The sequence below is a fragment of the Gobio gobio genome (assembly GCF_949357685.1).
Source record: "Gobio gobio genome assembly, chromosome: 18".
NCBI classification, from domain to species: Eukaryota; Metazoa; Chordata; class Actinopteri; order Cypriniformes; family Gobionidae; genus Gobio; species Gobio gobio.
Genome location: NC_137111.1, coordinates 7,327,080 through 7,345,942, shown reverse-complemented (window position 1 = coordinate 7,345,942; position 18,863 = coordinate 7,327,080). Strand labels below are relative to the sequence as shown.

Genomic DNA, 18,863 nt, shown 5'->3' with positions numbered 1-18,863 from the left:
AGTTCGTGACTGTTAAAAAAGTATGTTCTATATAGTATGAATGAGTGTAGTATGAATGTAATCCGGACGTACTACATCCGTCATGTTGTCGTTATCATCTGACCTACCAGCGTCAGTTACATCCCATCACCTCCATTCATAAATCGTCTCCCATGGCCTCATGGGATAGTAAACTGTCCATCGTATGCGCACTTCAGAATCTCGCCGGAAGTAGTAGGTCATCCGGGTACTTTTCGCCTACTGTTTTTCGAATACTATGAATTCGGACATACTACTCTGTTGGCGTACTGTTTTTCGCATACTATAGCTATAGTAGAGAAGTATTCGATTTCGGACGCAGCCAGGGTCCAGAAGTATTAGAATCTCATTGAGCTCATGTTAAAATGCCCAACTTTACAGCAGGTAAAAACATGTTTACTGCCTGGTATAAATTGTGGTTTTGGTCTGTACGGCAATTTTTTTTCCCTTCATGACAACTGTGAGGGGGGTGAATTTTTTTTAATAACTCATCCGTTTACATTATATAAAGCCTTAAATTTCTGCAAAAATAGGGCGTGGCCACTTTGAGTGATAGGTGGATAGCCGTTTATCTGCTGTCTGTTAGTCATCACGTCACCTCAGCTCCGCCCACGTCCCGCCTCTTTGCCCATTTTCTGTTATCCAGAATGCAGGATGATGCACTGCCAAGATGGCAACGGCCAGCTCGACCCGACTTTACACATCAAAACTGCTCTTCAGAATCCTATGGGTGACGTGACGGACACTACGCCCATACTTTTTTACAGTCTATGCTTGACACTCACAAGTTAAATCCGAGGTTTTACAACTTTTAGTAGCATGTTGCATACTGGCATTTGGTAGTAATCTTATAGTTTGATAATTAAATACAAACAGTTCTAAAGCAGGATAAAACCTTGTATGTGTTCATTCACTTCATGTTATTAGAGATTAAACGTTTAAACAAGAATCTCTAGTTTTCATTCTTGCTAATACTTTTACTTTTTTAATACTCAAGTACAATTTTAATGTGGTACTTTTTTACTTTTACTCAAGTATGATTCTGGCCAGATACTTTTACTTTTAATTGAGTAAAATTTTCACTCGGTACTTGTACTTTCACTTGAGTAACATTTTTGAGTACTTTTTACACCTCTGCTGCTCTGTCAAGTCCTCGTCGTCAGTGAGGAACCTGGGTGTGCTCTTTGATACTGATCTTTCTTTTGAAAGCCACATTTCTAGCATCTGTAAAACTACATTCTTCCATCTTAAAAACATATCTAAATTACGGAACATGCTCTCAATGACAAATGCGGAACAGTTAGTTAGTTCTTCATGACCTCAAGGCTAGATTATTGTAATGCTCTACTGGGTGGTTGCCCTGCTCGCTTAAAAAACAAACTCCAGCTTTTCCCATTTTCCCGGTGGGCCGACACACTTTAGGGCCGATACAAGGTTGTTTTTTTGTTTGTTTGTTTGTTTTTTGCCACGGACTGGCCCATCATGCAGGGACAGCGGCCCATTGGTTTGTCTTCTGAATTGGCAGGTCAAACTGAGAGAGACCTCCCCTCCATATTAGGTGCTATTTTTTTTTTCTATTTTTTTTGAGCACATGGGAAACTGCAAAAAGCGAATATCCGCACAGTGCTGCCGTTGACGAACGTGCGCTGCATTTCTGCTGCTCTATGAAGTGATGAACGACACTTTGACTCTGAATGTTGTTTTATACAGTCGTGTTATATGGGTGTATATATGGTGAATCAGCTGAAAACAGCTGCGAGCATGTATAGATGACGAGGTAAACTAGAAAACGCCAATACATACAACTACAAACTTGTCAATCTAGCACCGCCACACCTTTATAATAATTTACCTTGCAGCTACTTACAGTGAAGAAATCTGGTGTTTTGACAAATGTATTTATTTAAAATGTTGCTATTATTACTTACTTTAAATATTGCAGAATATAAATCACATTTATATAGGCTGTTTTCTTATTTTCTACATGTGTGTACAATATTTTTTACAACCCCAAATCAGAAAAAGTTGGGACGGTATGGAAAACGCAAAAAAAAAAAAAGAAGTGATTTCTAAATTTACTTTGACTTGTATTTCATTGCAGACAATATGAACACAAAATATTTCATGTTTTGTCTGGTCAACTTCATGTCATTTGTAAATATGCATCCTTTCCTGTCATTCAGACCTGCAACACATTTCAAAAAAAGTTGGGACAGGAGCAATTTAGGGCTAGTAATGAGGTAAAATGGTTAAATAATGATGTGATTTGAAACAGGTGATGTCAACAGGTGATTGTAATTATGATTTGGTACAAAAGAAGCATCCAAGAAAGGTCTAATCCTTTAGGAGCAAAGATGGGCCGAGGATCGCCAGTTTGCCAACAAAAATGTGAGAAAATTATTGAAATGTTTAAAAACAATGTTCCTCAAAGAAAGATAGGAAGAGATTTGGATATTTCACATTCAACAGTGCATAACATAATTAAAAGATTCAAGGAATCTGGAGGAATTTCAGTGTGTAAAGGAAAAGGGCGCAAGCCTAAGCTGAACAACCGTGATCTCCGATCCCTCAGACGGCACTGCATCAAGAATCGTCATTCATCTATAAGCGATATCACCACATGGGCTCAGGACTACTTTGGCAAACCTTTGTCAAGTACCACAATACGTAGTTACATCCACAAATGCCAGTTAAAACTGTACTGTGCCAAAAGGAAGCCCTATGTTAACAGTGTCCAGAAGCGCCGTCGACTTCTCTGGGCTCGGAGGCATCTGGGATGGACCATCACACAGTGGAAACGTGTACTGTGAATCAGATGAATCAGTATTTCAGGTATTTTTTGGGAGGAATAAGCGCTGTGTGCTCCGGACCAAAAGAAGAAAAGGATCATCCAGACTGTTACCAGCAACAAGTCCAAAAGCCAGGGTCTGTCATGGTATGGGGTTGTGTCGGTGCCCTTGGCAAAGGTAACTTGCACTTCTGTGAAGGCACCATTAATGCTGAAAAGTACATAGAGATTTTGGAGCATAATATGCTGCCTTCAAGAAGACATCTTTTCCAGGGACGTCCATGCATATTTCAACAAGACAATGCAAAACCACATTCTGCACACATTACAAAGTCCTGGCTGCGGAGGAAGAGGGTACGGGTACTTGACTGGCCTGCCTGCAGTCCCGACCTGTCTCCAATAGAGAATGTGTGGCGCATTTTGAAGCGTAAAATGCAACAACGAAGACCCCGTACTGTTGCCCACCTTAAGACTTGTTTGCAGGAAGAATGGGACAAAATTACACCTGAAACACTTCATCACTTGGTGTCTTCAGTCCCTAAACGTCTTTTAAAGGTCCCATGGCATGGCATTTTTCTATTATTTTATAATGTTTCCTGAGGTGTACTTATATTGTTAGTATGACTTTTACATCATAAAATGTCATAATTTAGAAATAAAAGGCGTTTTTTCTATACTGCTGTTTGCCATGTGGCTGAATGCCCTGCTTCAAGAGGCGTGTCTGCTGTGAGACTTCAGTAAAAACGCCCACTGTTGTGATTGGCTGACATCTTTGCATTTTAAATGAGCGGAGGGGGCGTGGTTTAACGAGGTCTACGAGGCAGGAGCAGGCACGAACTGCTGCCAGAGAGACGGATGGACCTGAGTTCACTTCACATCAGTTCTCAGCATGTCTGAACTGTTGTAGTTACAGCATATACTTCAGGTTATTAGTTTATTTCTAGTCGGAGGGACTGTCACTCATGTCAGAAAGTTAGTAACTTTAGTAAATTATGGATCAGCGCTGACTGGAGACGCGAACCCTTTAGAACGATTCAGTCCGATTTGGTGAACTGGTTCGGTTCACTAAAAAGAACCGATTCAAAAGAATGATTCGTTCGCAAACCGGACATCACGGAGATGGAGTGATTGCTAACAAAGTTATTTATTGTAACTACTGAGTTGTGAGAGCGCAGTCAGTCAGCGCGAGTTTATTGTGTTTGTATCTGAGAGTGTAAGGTGGTGCCGATCGGTCTGGGCCGAGAGATGCCGTTCAGTCTGAACAGAGAAACCGTGATTTCCCGGAAACAAAGGACTTTCCCAAAGATTACCATTCAAACACTTCCCCAAATACACAACAGCCCCACCCGAGACACATCACACTGAGACACACACACCACACATTCACACCCTGCACAGCACCCTCTGTATAACTCACTCTCACCCACACTGAAAACTCATTCAAAATCTATGCAACGTTAAATGTATACAATGTGTAACTATGCATGTTTAGTATCATTTGAAACGTATCAGTGCGTCTGGTAAAATGGTCTCATTCTCCAAAATCATAATGCAAACCTCCAAGAAGTTATGTAAGTTGATAAAAATACTATGTCTCACCAAAAGGTGACCCCCCACAGATCATCTACTCAAGTGCCTCCTGTATGTAAATAAATGCCCTCCTTTGCAGATGTCTAGAACCCATTCAAACACAGATCCTGGTTGCCCATTTGTGACCCCCCTGGATGAGGGACCAAAATCTAATTATAACCTCAAACACCACCATTTGTGGTCTTATTGAATTATCTGGGTATTTAAGGGAAGGTGATACAAGAATCGTGGAGTCTGTATTGAGATTTCCCACACTGCTTGTGTGTAGTTTTTCATGACCAGGTAAAGATTTCTAGAATCCTTGATTCTTGAATTATTGTTTCTGTATATGATTGATTGATGCTTTTTTACTCTTTGAGTTGACTTTTGATTGATGTTTCTTACCTGGTTAATAAATCGTTATGCTTTAAACTTACTGCAACGCATTTTGTGTTATTAACTCAGTATTTCATGTTATAACCATAACAGTACGGATATCTGCTCAGGTTAGTTTAACACGGACTAAGACACGGTTTTGGTGAAGCTTAAAGAGCACACCGGATCGATGCTTTAGAGCTCCGACTAACACATTGGCACTAGGTAACGTATACTTGGACTGTAGAGGTTGATAGGCTAAACAAGTCTTTCCGTTTAGAACAATAGTAAATTGTTAGACCAATCTAAATAGGGCAACCTCAATTCCTGATTATTGCAATATTGTTCTAATTAACGTATACGTGGGAAACCACGGCATGATTATAGAAAGTTATCATCAGAATTAGCAAGTTGGTCGCTTGATTCTGTGATAATGGTCATGGCCTCTGATTAGAAACAGTTTTGCATTAATTAAGTGAATTCAGATCTAAGGGAACTGAATAAAAATATTCTGGAATGATCAACGTATTGCACGGGCGTCCAGAATATCAGTGTGTCGCCTCTGCCTAGATGACCAAGACTGACTGGTCCGTAACAGAGATCGTAAACCCGGCCGGTGCGAAACTCTAGACCGTTACTGGAATCTTGAATGCTGAGTATAACATAAGATAAACGATTTAAATTGAAAGACAAAGTATAAATCTAAAGTTAATGGTTAACAAAATCATTTAACACATTTTCATTTAATGGAGTCAGATGAAACAACAAGGTAAATACATACAAAAGAATGTGTTTAAATTGAACTGTTTTATTGTGTAAAAGGAAAGACAGCGATACGCAGAAACACCTTCTCCCTGCCATTGGACGCCGAGAATTGGACCAGTGGGCGGGGTTTTACAAGAGTTCTGAATAAACACGAGTCCCAGTCACACCGAGTCCGTCTTCATCATTATTACCAACTTTGTAACACATGCAAAGTACCATTACAGCGAGATGAACGAGTTAAAAGTAAGTGTTGATAATAGCATTATTTTTAAAATAAAATAAAAGCGTCAGTGACGCGCGTTGAGTACACAGCACAAACAAAGACACAACAGCAGTAATCGAATGTAATCCAGTTTATTGTGGGGAAAGCTGGCTAGCCCGGATACCCTCACGCTTACCCCCTTCTGCTTAATCTCAGTCCGCGTTTGGTGCCTCCGCTGTGGGCCAGATGCAGTACTGGGGGTCGGGGATGATGAAGGCCGAGTCAGTGCAGCCCGAGCTTCGGCGTGTGTGAAGTTTATCTCTAAAGATCTGACTCTGCTGATGTTGAGCAGAAACGACTGTATGCACATTTTAGAACCGATAGACGCGACGAGGACGTACAAAAACACTGACTCACAAGATAGAAAACACGAAAACACCGTTCTGTCGGGAGAGAGAGAGCTGAGTGTGCACGAATTATAAATAATTAGCTACACATCAGAAATCACTGATCACAGATCAGAAGGAACTGAAAAAAGACTTCTGTTTTCATTTGTACATCCAAACACTGAGAAACTGCCAGCGTTCACTCGTTCACAAGCAATGATCTCTCGAGCGTTTGCATGGGTGTGGCAGATTCTCTGGGCGGAGGAAAGGGAGGAAACCGTTCCTGCTTGGACGTCAAACCAGGAGACTTCAGGATTGGCTCGTCTGGCCTGTCATTTTCTCAAAGGCAGAGAAAGACAGCCAGAACTCGGGTTTACACCGATCAACATTTCTATCCACTTGGGGACAATATTCAGGCTAGGGGAACTCATATTAATGTTGAAAAACCTCATAAAATGATAATTTAATGCCATGGGACCTTTAAGTGTTGTGAAAAGGAATGGCAACATTACAATGTGGTAAATGCTTTACTGTCCCAATTTTTTTTGAAATGTGTTGCAGGTCTGAATGACAGGAAAGGATGCAAATTTACAAATGACATGAAGTTGACCAGACAAAACATTAAATATTTTGTGCTCATATTGTCTGCAATGAAGTACAAGTCAAAGTAAATTTAGAAATCACTGGGGTTGTATTACAAACTCAATTGTTTATTATTATTTATTGATTGAAACTATGGTAATGAGGAGCATGGTTTTACCTGTGACTGATGATCTTACAGTTCAACTATAAATACAATTTCATTAGAGTAATTAAAGGATAATTCAACAAAACAGCTTTAACGCCTGGATCCCATGAATTAAGGACAAAGCTTTTTTTCTCTCTAAATGTTTTATGAATTTTTTAATAGTTCTAATTAAAGTTAATTCAATGTTATTTCAATGAGAGCCTCATGAAAGATAGATATCTTACATAAATTAGGTGTTATCTCTAAAATATTATTGTTTTTAAAGGGGTAGTTCAACCCAAAATGTGATCATTTACTCTCCCTAATGTCATTCCGAACCTGAATTAATTTATTTCTGTGTAAAATAAAAGAAAATCATTTGAGTCTGTTTTTTGTTTTGTTTTTATTGTCCATACAATATTCAATGATAGCCAAACCAAAATGGTTTGGTTGCCAACATTCCTTAAAATATCTTCTTTTGTGTTTCACGGAGGAGAGAAAGCCAAACAGGTTTGGAACGACATGAGGGTGAGTAAATGATGACAGAATTTATTAGCAGTAAATTCACTTTAATGCATCCTAGCCCAAAATCAGTTCTTTACTGTCAAGTGCAATATTACATTTGTTAACTAAATTCACTAATATACATCATTATTTGTCCCTGTCCTAGTTTTATTTATTTACTCAAATTTAAGGCCTTAACCCCAGCAAAAACATTCACAGGGGAACTCATGGGCCGGATGGGCTGGGTTTGTCCAGGGCCGAATTTTAGTTTTTTTTGTTGTTGTTTTTTTAAAACTGTTGGAAACTTAATATCCAACAGTATTATTGATCTGACTGTACTGACGCTGTTCATTGAGAACTGAACTGGCCGATGACATACATTTTTGTTTTATAGATGAAATGAACTAATTTAATAATTGATTTAATGGAACCAAATCTACACTGACTTCAGCTACACTGAATGCATCATAAAGGTGCTTTAAAACAATATGTACTGCATAAAGCGGTATATAAATTGCAACATGTCCTCCAACCAATACGCCTATTTAGGTCGTATGTCACTTCACTTCCCAGAAATACGACCCATAGGAGCGTTTACTAAAGTTGCGCCCCTATTGACAACAGGACACTTTCATTTTAATTCATGAAATACGACCCATAGGAGCGTTTACTAAAGTTGCGTCCCTATTGTCAACTGGACACTTTCATTTTAATGCTTTGTTTCCTTTTATTTGCGTCATATTTTGGGTTTTGCGTAGCTCAATTGATTGCATTGCAAAATACAACATCATGTAATCATGTGATCGTGGGTTCAATCCCAGGGAACGCATGTGCTCATAAAGTGTATATGCACTATAAATCACTGGGTAGGTTTAGGGGTGGGTGTAGTTGTTAATAAAACAACTTTTTGCTAAATGGAAATATGACAAATGGTAATAAAAAGTCCACACATTGCATTGAAATAAACATGCATTTTGATTGGTAACGACAGTCATATGTCATTTCATGACGACAGCAGAAGAACACATGTTTACAGTCTGGGACACATTGTGGTTTTGGTCTATACGGCTAATTTTGCCCTTCATGACAACTGTGAGGGGGCTGAATATTTTTATAACTAATTCGTTTACGTTATATAAAGCCTTAAAGTTCTGCATAATTAAGGGCGTGGCCACTTTGAGTGACAGGTGGATAGCCATTTATCTGCTGTCTGTTAGTCATCACGTCACTTCAGCTCCGCCCACGTCCCGCCTCTTTGCCCATTTTATGATATCCGGGAGTGACACACTGACAAGATGGCGACGGCCAGCTCGACCCTACTTTACGCTTCAAATCTGCTTTTCAGAATCCTATGAGTGACGTCACGGACACTACGTCCATATTTTTTTTACAGTCTATGGCTAAAACCCCAGGCCGCACCTGATACCATTGGTTAACTTCACTGAATTATCAAAAATAGGCATTACTGTTTAATTATGTAACATTAAAATATATATATTTTTGGGTTGCATTCCCAGAAGGAATATGATATCAGCAAAATTTATAACGACTATCTCATGATATATACCATTACTCTGATTATGAAAAATAGGGATTTTGAACTAAAATTCATGCTACATGTTGCCTGCACAAAAAAACCCCGAACATTTTGTTAGAATACACTGTTCATTTTGATTGACCGTCAATGGAGAAAGATGCTTTTTGCTGCCAGATGGTCTACCAGCAGGGGCAATTCTGGCCAAACCTTGACCCCTCAACTGAATGAGCCAGCAAAAAATAAAACACACATTAAAAAAGAGCTGCACCTGTAAACTTTGACGTTTGGACCAGTAAACAAGCATCATTGCAGACCTTGAATGATGTTTGTGTTCTTTAGTGATTGCTTCAGTCTGTGTTAGAGAGTGAGGTCTGTTCTCGGCTGTACAAATAAACCTTGATACAAATATTGGACAATAAATTGATTTATTTGTTGATTTCAGGAGGACTCCTATCATTTCTTCACACTGTGTTATAAGCATGCATGTAAACAGACGATTTCTATCTACATTAAAGAGCACAAAATCGCAGTCTGATCGTCACAATTTATTATCTTTTGAAGTCCCGTCGTTTCATTGGTGTTTTCGATTGTAGGATGAAAATAAAGATGTCTGAGGTGTGAGGATCACGCATTGCACCGGTTCTCATAACAGCATTTCCAGCCTTTCCTTTTACAGAATTCCAGGCTGACGCAGCCTTTCTCTCCAGACTCTGTGAAAGAGAAGATTCGGAACGTTTTACATTTGTATCATAGTATTATCTTCCTTTTCCCAGTTTGAAACATCTACGCTACGAGTGATGACACACTAAAAACTCTTTTTTGTTGCATTTTTTCAACTGTTGAAAGTCTTGATGGCTTTGAAGTGGATTGCACACTAGGTTGTTGTAATGTTTCCAACATGAATCATTGTGATGAAATCGTTCCACTGATCTTTGAGATCTGGATTTCACCTGATTGTGTAATGTGTTTCCACAGCACTCATTTACCTCTGGTGTAGCAGGCCTGAGTAACTTTACTCCTGCAGTTCAGGAGCATGTTCCTCACCATCAGGAAATCCTCCCCGTAGCACTCGATGTGATGATCCGCTGCACCGCAAACACACAAACAGATCTTTAGTTTGTTGTCAAAACAGTACAATAGATGCTTTCAGACATTTGCAATATTACTACATTAAAATACCAAATAAATACTGTACATTTACACTACCGTTCAAAGGCTTGGCGTCAATAAGATATTTTGGTAACCCTTTATTTTACAGTGTCTTTGATACACATGTTCTTACTGTGACAGTAAATTATGCATAATTACATAAAACTAACCCCAAAATCTATAGTGAGTACATGTTGTTGATTAATATATATAAACTCTAAAAAATGCTGGGTTAAAAATAACCCAAGTTGGGTTGAAAATGGACTAACCCAGCAATTGGGTTGTTTTAACCCAGCGGTTGGGTTAAATGTTTGCTTAAAACATTAGTCCATTTTCAACCCAACTTGGGTTATTTTTTACCAAGCATTTACTATTAATTAGTTAATTTTATTAACAAGAATTTATTAAAAGTTTAACAAAAATTTAATTTTTAGGGCCTTATGAAATACGTTTTATTTATAATATCTCTTATATTATTTGTTTTTAGTTTTCTGGATTTCATTTTCAATGGTTTAATACATTTTAGTAATCAAAAAGCATGTCTAATTAATTTAAATGAATCTTTTTATTAACAAGAATTTATTAAAAGTTAACATGTTACAACAAAAATGACATGTTTAGGGCCTTATGAAATACGTTTTATTTATAATATCTCATTTTTATTATCTGTTTTTAGTTTTCTGGATTTCATTTCTAATGTACTCTAAAAATGCTGGGTTAAAAATAACCCAAGTTGGGTTGAAAATGGACTAACCCAGCAATTGGGTTGTTTTAACCCAGCGGTTGGGTTAAATGTTTGCTTAAAACAACCCAATTGCTGGGTTAGTCCATTTTCAACCCAACTTGGGTTATTTTTTACCCAGCATTTTTTAGAGTGTAATTACAGTGTATCAATGACACTGTAAAATAAAATGTAACCAATATTTTATTTGTAAAGAAACTAATATTTTTATTCAGCAAGGATGAAATAAATTGATCGAAAATAACTTGTACATTGTTTAAAAAAAAAGATTTTAGGTTCTTTTGAACTTTCTATTAATCAAAGAATTTTAAAATATCAAAAAATATGAAGCAGCTGGTTTTCAACATTGATAATAATCCTCATATCTGAATGATTTCTGAAGGATCATGTGACACTGAAGACTGATGCTGAAAATTCAGCTTTGATCACAGAAATAAATGATATTTTAATCTGTTAACTGTGACCCAGCCTTATGAACATAGACGTGAAAATCCCACTTTAAATAGTTGTAATTTATGAATGCTTTTGAATATAGATCGAAGGTTGGTCTCAGTTTAAAGAAGCACTCAACAGATTATTACTCAAATGAAACACTTTGAAAGTGTAAAAAAAAGTTATAGAAGTTTAGGTTTAGGCCTACTGTAATGCAAATGTACTGTACTAAACTATATGAGTTGGGCGACTCAAAGTACTGTTTCTAAGGTGATGCAGATACACACACAGAGAGAGAGAGAGAGAGAGAGAGAGAGAGAGAGAGAGAGAGAGAGAGAGACACACACGTACACACATTAATTTTCCATGTTATATTTTTTATGACTTTCGCTTAATGATATTTGTATGCTGTACAAACTGTATATTATCTCCACTTACACACTGACTAACCCTCCCCCGAAACCTGGCCATCACACAAAACTTTCTCCTAGATAAAAAAAGAAGAAGAAAAAGATCGTTCCGTATGATTTATAAGCTTAATGAGGAACAAAAGAAATTCCCCACAAGGTCAAAATGTACTGGTATTACTGTACTTGTGGTGATATTTGTTCCCCATAATGTAGGGAATAGCAGAACCACACACACACACACACACACAGAGAGAGAGAGAGAGAGAGAGAGAGAGAGAGAGAGAGAGAGAGACACACACACACACACACACACACATTAGTTTTCCATGTTTTTATATTTTTTATGACTTTGGCTTAATGATATTTGTATGCTGTACAAACTGTATATTATCTCCACTTACACACTGACTAACCCTCCCCCGAAACCTGGCCATCACACAAAACTTTTTGCTAGAAAAAAAAAAAAAAAAAAAAAAAAAAAAAAAAAAAAAGATTCTTCCATATGATTTATAAGCTTAATGAGGAACAAAAGAAATCCCCACAAGGTCAAAATTTAGTGGTATTACTGTACTTGTGAATTTTTTTTCCTCATAACGTAGGGAATAGCAGAACCACACACACACACACACACACACACACACACACACACACACACACACACACACACACACACACACTATCCTTAGGGCAATTTAGTGTAAAACCTGATCTCACTGCAATTCGTTCTATTTTACGAGGTGGCTAATTCGTATGAATTTATACGACCTCACTCGTACGATTTTTGCTCAATCATACGTATTTGACCAGTTGGCAAATTCGTATAAAATACCTAACCTCAACCCTCGCCCCTAAACCTACCCATCACGGGGGTTTAGACAAAAAAAAAACGTACAAATTCATACTAGTGAGGTCGCACGAATTAGCCACCTCGTAAAATAAGTAGCCTACGAATTGGTCGTGAGATAGCGACCTGACTGGAGCACCTATCGCAGACACTTGACGTATTTCAATTACAGTTTTTATACAGTCGAGGACACATTTCTCAATACTGCTTTTTCATAACTCTTTACACAGTTCTCCTAACCAACTTTCAGCTTGGCACAGTTCATTTCACATTAAAAGTGCACTAACTAATGTCTCAAATCAACTCATTCTTCCAGAACACTAGCAAACGCACTTTGTCGCTCATAAAACAACCCAAATACCGTAACATCAGGTATAACATTAAACAATGCTTTATATTTTTCTTTATAAAACAAGAATGAGTCTGCTGCTTATCATTCACTGCAATATATGTTACATTGTCAAGCTTACATTACAGTAAAAATATTCCTAAATATTGAATGGATGGCAATGAAAGTGAAGACTAACATCTTTGTGTTCAGCTACATCTAACTAATGTTGTTTAATATAATTATAAAATTTTTAACTTAAGTTTAACAGTTTTGAAAAGAGTATGTAAACGTGCAAACTGGTCTTGCAGGTCATTGAATGTTGTGCCAAAGCAATGATAAATAATCCACAGTTTATGATATATAATCCTCCACAGCCCAGAGTTTTGAAAAAGTGACCTAAGAAATGAATAGTTGAGTAATGTGTCTTAGCGATGGTAAAAATCTGTAAAATTGACACACAAAAAAGCTAACCAAATCCACATTTCATGTCCCCTCAGCGACTCACCCATGCAGACGGGCAGCAACAGGAGCAGGACGAACCAGGCCTTCATTGTGGATCTGTGCTTTGGTGGTGCAGTCAGAAATGTCTGTTGAAATCTGAGCTTTTGCACTTTTAAAGCGTTGTGGTGGATCGTTGTGACGTGTCTCAAACACACCCATACACACAGTGTGCAAAGTGTAAACAGTCTTATCTCCTTTGATATTATTGAAACAAATAGTGATGAAATACGTGGGATCAATAGATGTGGTCACATTTACTTAAAATAGTGAGAAAACAATATTTACTCAAAAATTGCAAAATTTCACAAATAATTACAAAGAAACAGCAAGTGACACATTGAATTAAACATGACACTTTGTTTGGAGTAGAAAAACTGAAATAGTATTTTCGCACACACTTTATATTAAGTGTCTTTAACTTCTATATATATATATATATAGGCTTTCCTGTAGCTCAAACAGTAGAGCATGGCACTAGCAACGCCAAGGTCATGGGTTCAATTCCCAGGGAAAGCAAGAACTGACAAAATGTAAAAAAAATGTGTACCTTGAATGCAATGTAAGTCGCTTTGGATAAAAGCGTCTGCCAAATGCATAAATGTAAATGTAATGTAAATATATACTAATATTTAGGTAGCACTTTATTTTAGTTCAAATTAATGCTTTTGAATATAGATCTGAGGTTGGTAATCTAACCGATTATTACTAAATTAAATACTTTGAAAGTACTAAACATTATATATATATATACACTAAACATTTTATGTGTGTGTGTGTGTGTGTGTGTGTGTGTGTGTGTGTGTGTGTGTGTGTGTGTGTGTGTGTGTGTGTGTGTGTGTGTGTGTGTGTGTGTGTGTGTGTGTGTGTGTGTGTGTGTGTGTGTGTGTGTGTGTGTGTGTGTGTGTGTGTGTGTGTGTGTGTGTGTGTGTGTGTGTGTGTGTGTGTGTGTGTGTGTGTGTGTGTGTGTGTGTGTACAGTTGCAAGAAAAAGAATGTGAACTGGTGTGAAAACTTTTGAACATGAAGACATCCACATTTTTCTCATTTTGTTTATATATATAATTATTTTATTTTTTTTTAGTACTGCCCTACAGAAGCAACAGAAGATGCTTACATATTTCCCAGAAGACTAATTGAGTACAATTTCCCTTGATCTTCAAATTCAAAAAGTTTTTGGATCATCCAAGGGACACACACACACACACACACACACACACACACACACACACACAGCCGTGGATCATCAGGGAATGACATGCACACAGGATAAAGAATCAATGGTTCACAAACTTTTGAACAGGGTCATTTTTATAAATTTAGCTATTTTTGTGTCTTGTGGACTAAATGTAAACATCTTTTATGTAAAAATCTTATTCAGGGCAGCACTAAATAAAAAATATTTTATTTGTTAAAATTATTCACATTTTCACAGATTCTGCAAGTGGTTCATAGCCTACTTTTTCTTGCAACTGTATATATATATATATATTAGGGCTGTCAAAATAACGCGTTCATTTCGATTAATTAATCTGAGGAAAAATAACGCGTTAAAAAAATAATGCAGATTATTCCATTTTGTATTGGACTTTGACCCTGAGCTGTAAAATGAAGGGGAGACGAGAACGCTCTGCCTGGATCATTGATTGGAACATTTACGTTTAAAAACGGCCTGATAGAAGTGTTGATAAAAATAAGGTCATCTGCGATGTTCTCTCTCTCTCTCTGTCGCACGCGTGATCAGTTCTCATCGCGTCTGAATCTTTTACAGGCTATGGTCTGAATAGTAAACACAGAGGCGATTGACATTAAACAGCTCGCACTTTATTCCCTGCGAAACTCTCACAAGAGTCCGTCACAAACTCCATTCGTCCACAGCGTTACTTAATAAAACAAAATAACGAAATGTTAGCAAAAGAAAACAGAAAATAATCCGCACACATGGGTGCTCGCAAAACGCAGGCAGTTCAACAGGGAGCGCGCACTCTTAAAGGGGACACATATTCATACTTTACAGCCCAAATGAATAGGCAACCTGTCTGTCAATAATGTTAAACAAACAACTACAGGTGTTAAATAAATGTATACATATTAAATAAACCGACTGTATCTGTATCTTTTTTAAGAAATGTATTGATTTTGTAATTGCTTCTTTGTTCTTTTATTTAGCCTATATCAAATTTCTCATATTAGCCATATTGCCCACCCCTTGCCCATCTGCATGCCAGCTGATATACAATGTAGTCTTGATTTGGGTGGTCACTCTGCATTGAAAGGGTTTTAAATCTTCTAAATCAAGTAAAATGACTCAAAATCAAGTGATTTAGCCATGCCAAAGTCAACTTTAATCATATAAAATGTAATTTCCAAGCAGGAAAATTGTGACCAGTGAAAATGCTGAGTGGCCAGTGACTTTGGAAAACCACTAGCCAGTGCCACAGTGGCTGGTGAGCAAAAAAGTTAATGTCAAGCCCTGCTTATATGTACAGTGAAAAAAATCTACTTCCTCAAGCACTGTTTAATTTATTTCCTCAGCATATTAGGTCATATTGTTTATTGTTATGGCCAATATTTGAACAGTGAAAATAATAATAAAAGAGTTTTTGAACTTTAATGTCACTAATGCTGATTATTCAATGATTCATTTGAATTGAAATATTTAAAATACTTTCACAGCAAAAATTATGTATGCGATTAATTTAGATGAATTAATCACATAGTATAATTCATTCGATTAAAATGTTTAATCGATTGACGGCCCATATATATATATATATATATATATTTCAAAATAATAAAATTGCTAAAAAAGTTGTATGTCTTACCAAGTTGTGATCAAGTGTCTCATGTTAAAGTCGGAATCACTAAATTTGAGGTTCCTATGAGAATTTGTTTTGCCGTTTACACGCTTTGCAAGTCAATTTCACAAACAATTAATAAGAAACAGCAAGTACCACACTGAATAAAACATCACATTTTGGAGTAGAAAAAAATATATATATATTTTCGGACACACTTTATATTGAGTGTCTTTAACTTCTATATAAGTAGTTGGTGGTTCCAGGAAGATTTGTCTACAGTTACCTGACAAATATCAATAGTAAAATCGCGAACATCCATTTTTCTTCCACTCCAGAAAGGGGTGATTCAGGTTATATTTTTGTTCAATCAAATTTTCTTATGAATATTTTAATTCCGTTTCTGTGTAAAGCTCTTTGAATAGTCACTGTGTATGAAATGTGCTATATAAATAAAGTTGCCTTGCCTTGCCTATACTAATATTTAGGTAGCACTTTATTTTAGTTCAAATGAATGCTCTTGAATATAGATCTAAGGTTGGTCTCAGCAGATTATTACTAAAATGAAACGCTTTGAAAGTAAAAAATGTATACACAGTGTCTTTAACTTCTATATACTAATATTTAGGTAGCACTTTATTTTACAGTCCTGTTCTGTATGTACATACATACTACTACTACTAATAATAATAATAATCATTAGTAATACTAACCCTGAATCTAAAGCGTATATTACCAGTACTTTCTTGGGTAAGTACACTTACTGTATGCAACCAATATTTAAATTAATAATTTGATACAATGCACTTATTGTTTACATACATGATTTTATATTGTACTTATATTTAAAATGACCTGCATGTAAATACAGCTGCATTATTTTCTGTAATTACATTATAATTACACAGTTGACCTTCAGCCATACCTTAGCCCACCCTTAAACCTTCCCATACCACCAAACCTGTCCTAACCTTACCCTTATCCCACCTCAATAGCAGCACAAGTGTTTTGCAATACAACATCAATACAATATGCAATACATGCTTTAACATGATTGTACAAAATGTAGTTTCATAATTATGATCTACTGGTGCAGTTACAGAGCAGTTAAAATAGAATTGAATTAAGTAACGAGCAGATGTAAAGCTTGTGTGATTGAATGTTGATGTTTGCAGTTGATCGAGCAGAACGCCGCACTTCCTACTGTTGACACTGGTGATGTGTGACGTCAGACTGCTGACAGAGACAGCTTCATGCCCTTCACTGTCTGTCATTCTCACATTCCTGAGATCATCAGCAAACAGAGCAATAACAGTGTGTTTATTCTAAACACAAAGCTTTAATTCATTGGAGCAGCGTCATTAAAAAACACCTTTGATGTAGGACGCCCTGTGCTGTGTGTCATATCTGTGCATAAGACACACACCTTTGTTGTAGGACGTCCTGTGCTGGGTGTCATCTAAGTGAATCCGGTACATGATGATCAGATAATAAATGAGCTGCTTGTAACTGGGAGTTAAAAAAAAGAGTTGCTTTGCGAAAACTCACTGCGTTCAGGAGTTTGACGTAAAACATACGTGCAGTTTTATGGACATTTAACATACGACAGCACTAAGCGAGCCAATCAGAGATTTTTGTTGTTGCAGAAGATAACTTATGCACCACCTGGTCTCTAGTTTTACCGTGTACGTGAATCACGGTGTTGTCTACGCACAATAGGATTTTTATTTCTGGACAGGCATCTGGAAGATCATTTACAGTAGATACAAACTAAAAAGTAGGGGTCCAAGGATAGAGCATTTTTTTGGTGTCACATGACAGGAAGAAGATGAACTTTAATGGTGTGGTTTATTTACAGGTAAATGGATATACAGGAAGAGCAGGCGAGTAGCAGATGATGGAGCACACAGGACACACAAGGACACCAGACAATAGGGGTGAATGGATCAAATAAAGTGTGTATGGTTGTAAAGTCCCCCTTTGTTTGTAAAGTCAATCCCTGAATATTGATTTCATTTCAAATCATTTCCTTGTGAATCCCAGATTGGTTATTGAACCAAAGAACTGGTTCGAAATTAACAAATTACAGAAGAGCCAAATGAGCCGGTTGTAACAGTTTGAACCGGGTCATTTGGTTCTTTTCGAGTCTGACATGATTGAAAAGCTGGCTTTCAACTCTGCATGTTGGTTTATTTCGTTAATTTCGAACTGGTTCTTTGGTTCAATTACTACCTTGTTTCTTAAAGGCACAGTATGTATAAGTGTCACCTCTAGAGGTCGCTTATTCAAAACAATAACAAATGATTTGTTATTAGGGTGCAATAACGGGAGTTGTCGTCTTCACTTCCACAGCCAATTGAAAGCAATTCCACAGGACTCGGGCCGAAATCATGTTCATGTATGAGCTTATGTATTAAAGTTGTATTAACATTACTGGGATTTGAAGCAGGGCGGGGCCGAGAGCCGTGGGAGTGGAGCGAGGCTGGTGGAGTGAATGTTAATGACACACCGGCCTCGAGTCCCATGGAAAGACCATGGTCGCATGGTCCCAGTGTCCGAATCCTCAGTATTCATAAAACAGTAAGCGAGAAACACCTGGGTGTTGTATTAAAGGTGAACTATGTAAGATTTTTGCAGTAAAATATCCAAAAACCACTAGGCCAGTGTTATATATTTTGTTCAGTTGAGTACTTAGAATATCCCAAATGTTTCCAACTATTTGTAAATCGTGAGAAATTGCTATTTTAACCAATGAACCAGGACATATGAGCTATGTGTGTGAGGGAGTC

At 37.2% G+C, this 18,863-nt stretch overlaps 1 protein-coding gene across 2 annotated transcripts; it reads right to left on the bottom strand.

The window, feature by feature from the left end:
* Positions 1-341: 341 nt before the first annotated feature.
* LOC307141959 (uncharacterized protein) lies at positions 342-13,372 on the bottom strand. Of its 2 annotated transcripts, XR_013818400.1 has the most exons (4): positions 13,285-13,372; positions 9,858-9,956; positions 8,369-9,581; positions 342-417 (listed from the first exon to the last, which is right to left on the bottom strand). XR_013818400.1 is itself a non-coding variant. In XM_079842453.1 (3 exons), exons 1-3 carry the CDS (start codon positions 13,328-13,330, stop codon positions 9,496-9,498), a joined length of 231 nt encoding a protein of 76 aa, XP_079698579.1. In that variant the 5' UTR covers positions 13,331-13,372; the 3' UTR covers positions 7,239-9,495. The 2 variants fall into 2 exon arrangements, 1 of the variants encoding a protein (XP_079698579.1); XM_079842453.1 differs by lacking the exon at positions 342-417 and having other exon boundaries at positions 7,239-9,581.
* Positions 13,373-18,863: the final 5,491 nt, after the last annotated feature.

Coding starts and splice junctions, on each gene's coding strand:
- LOC307141959 (XM_079842453.1), bottom strand. CDS start 13,330: ATGAAGGCCTGGTTCGTCCTGCTCCTGTTGCTGCCCGTCTGCATGG. Junction 9,957..13,284: donor GTTGCTGCCCGTCTGCATGG/GTGAGTCGCTGA, acceptor TTTGCGGTGCAG/CGGATCATCACATCGAGTGC. Junction 9,582..9,857: donor TCAGGCCTGCTACACCAGAG/GTAAATGAGTGC, acceptor TCTCTTTCACAG/AGTCTGGAGAGAAAGGCTGC.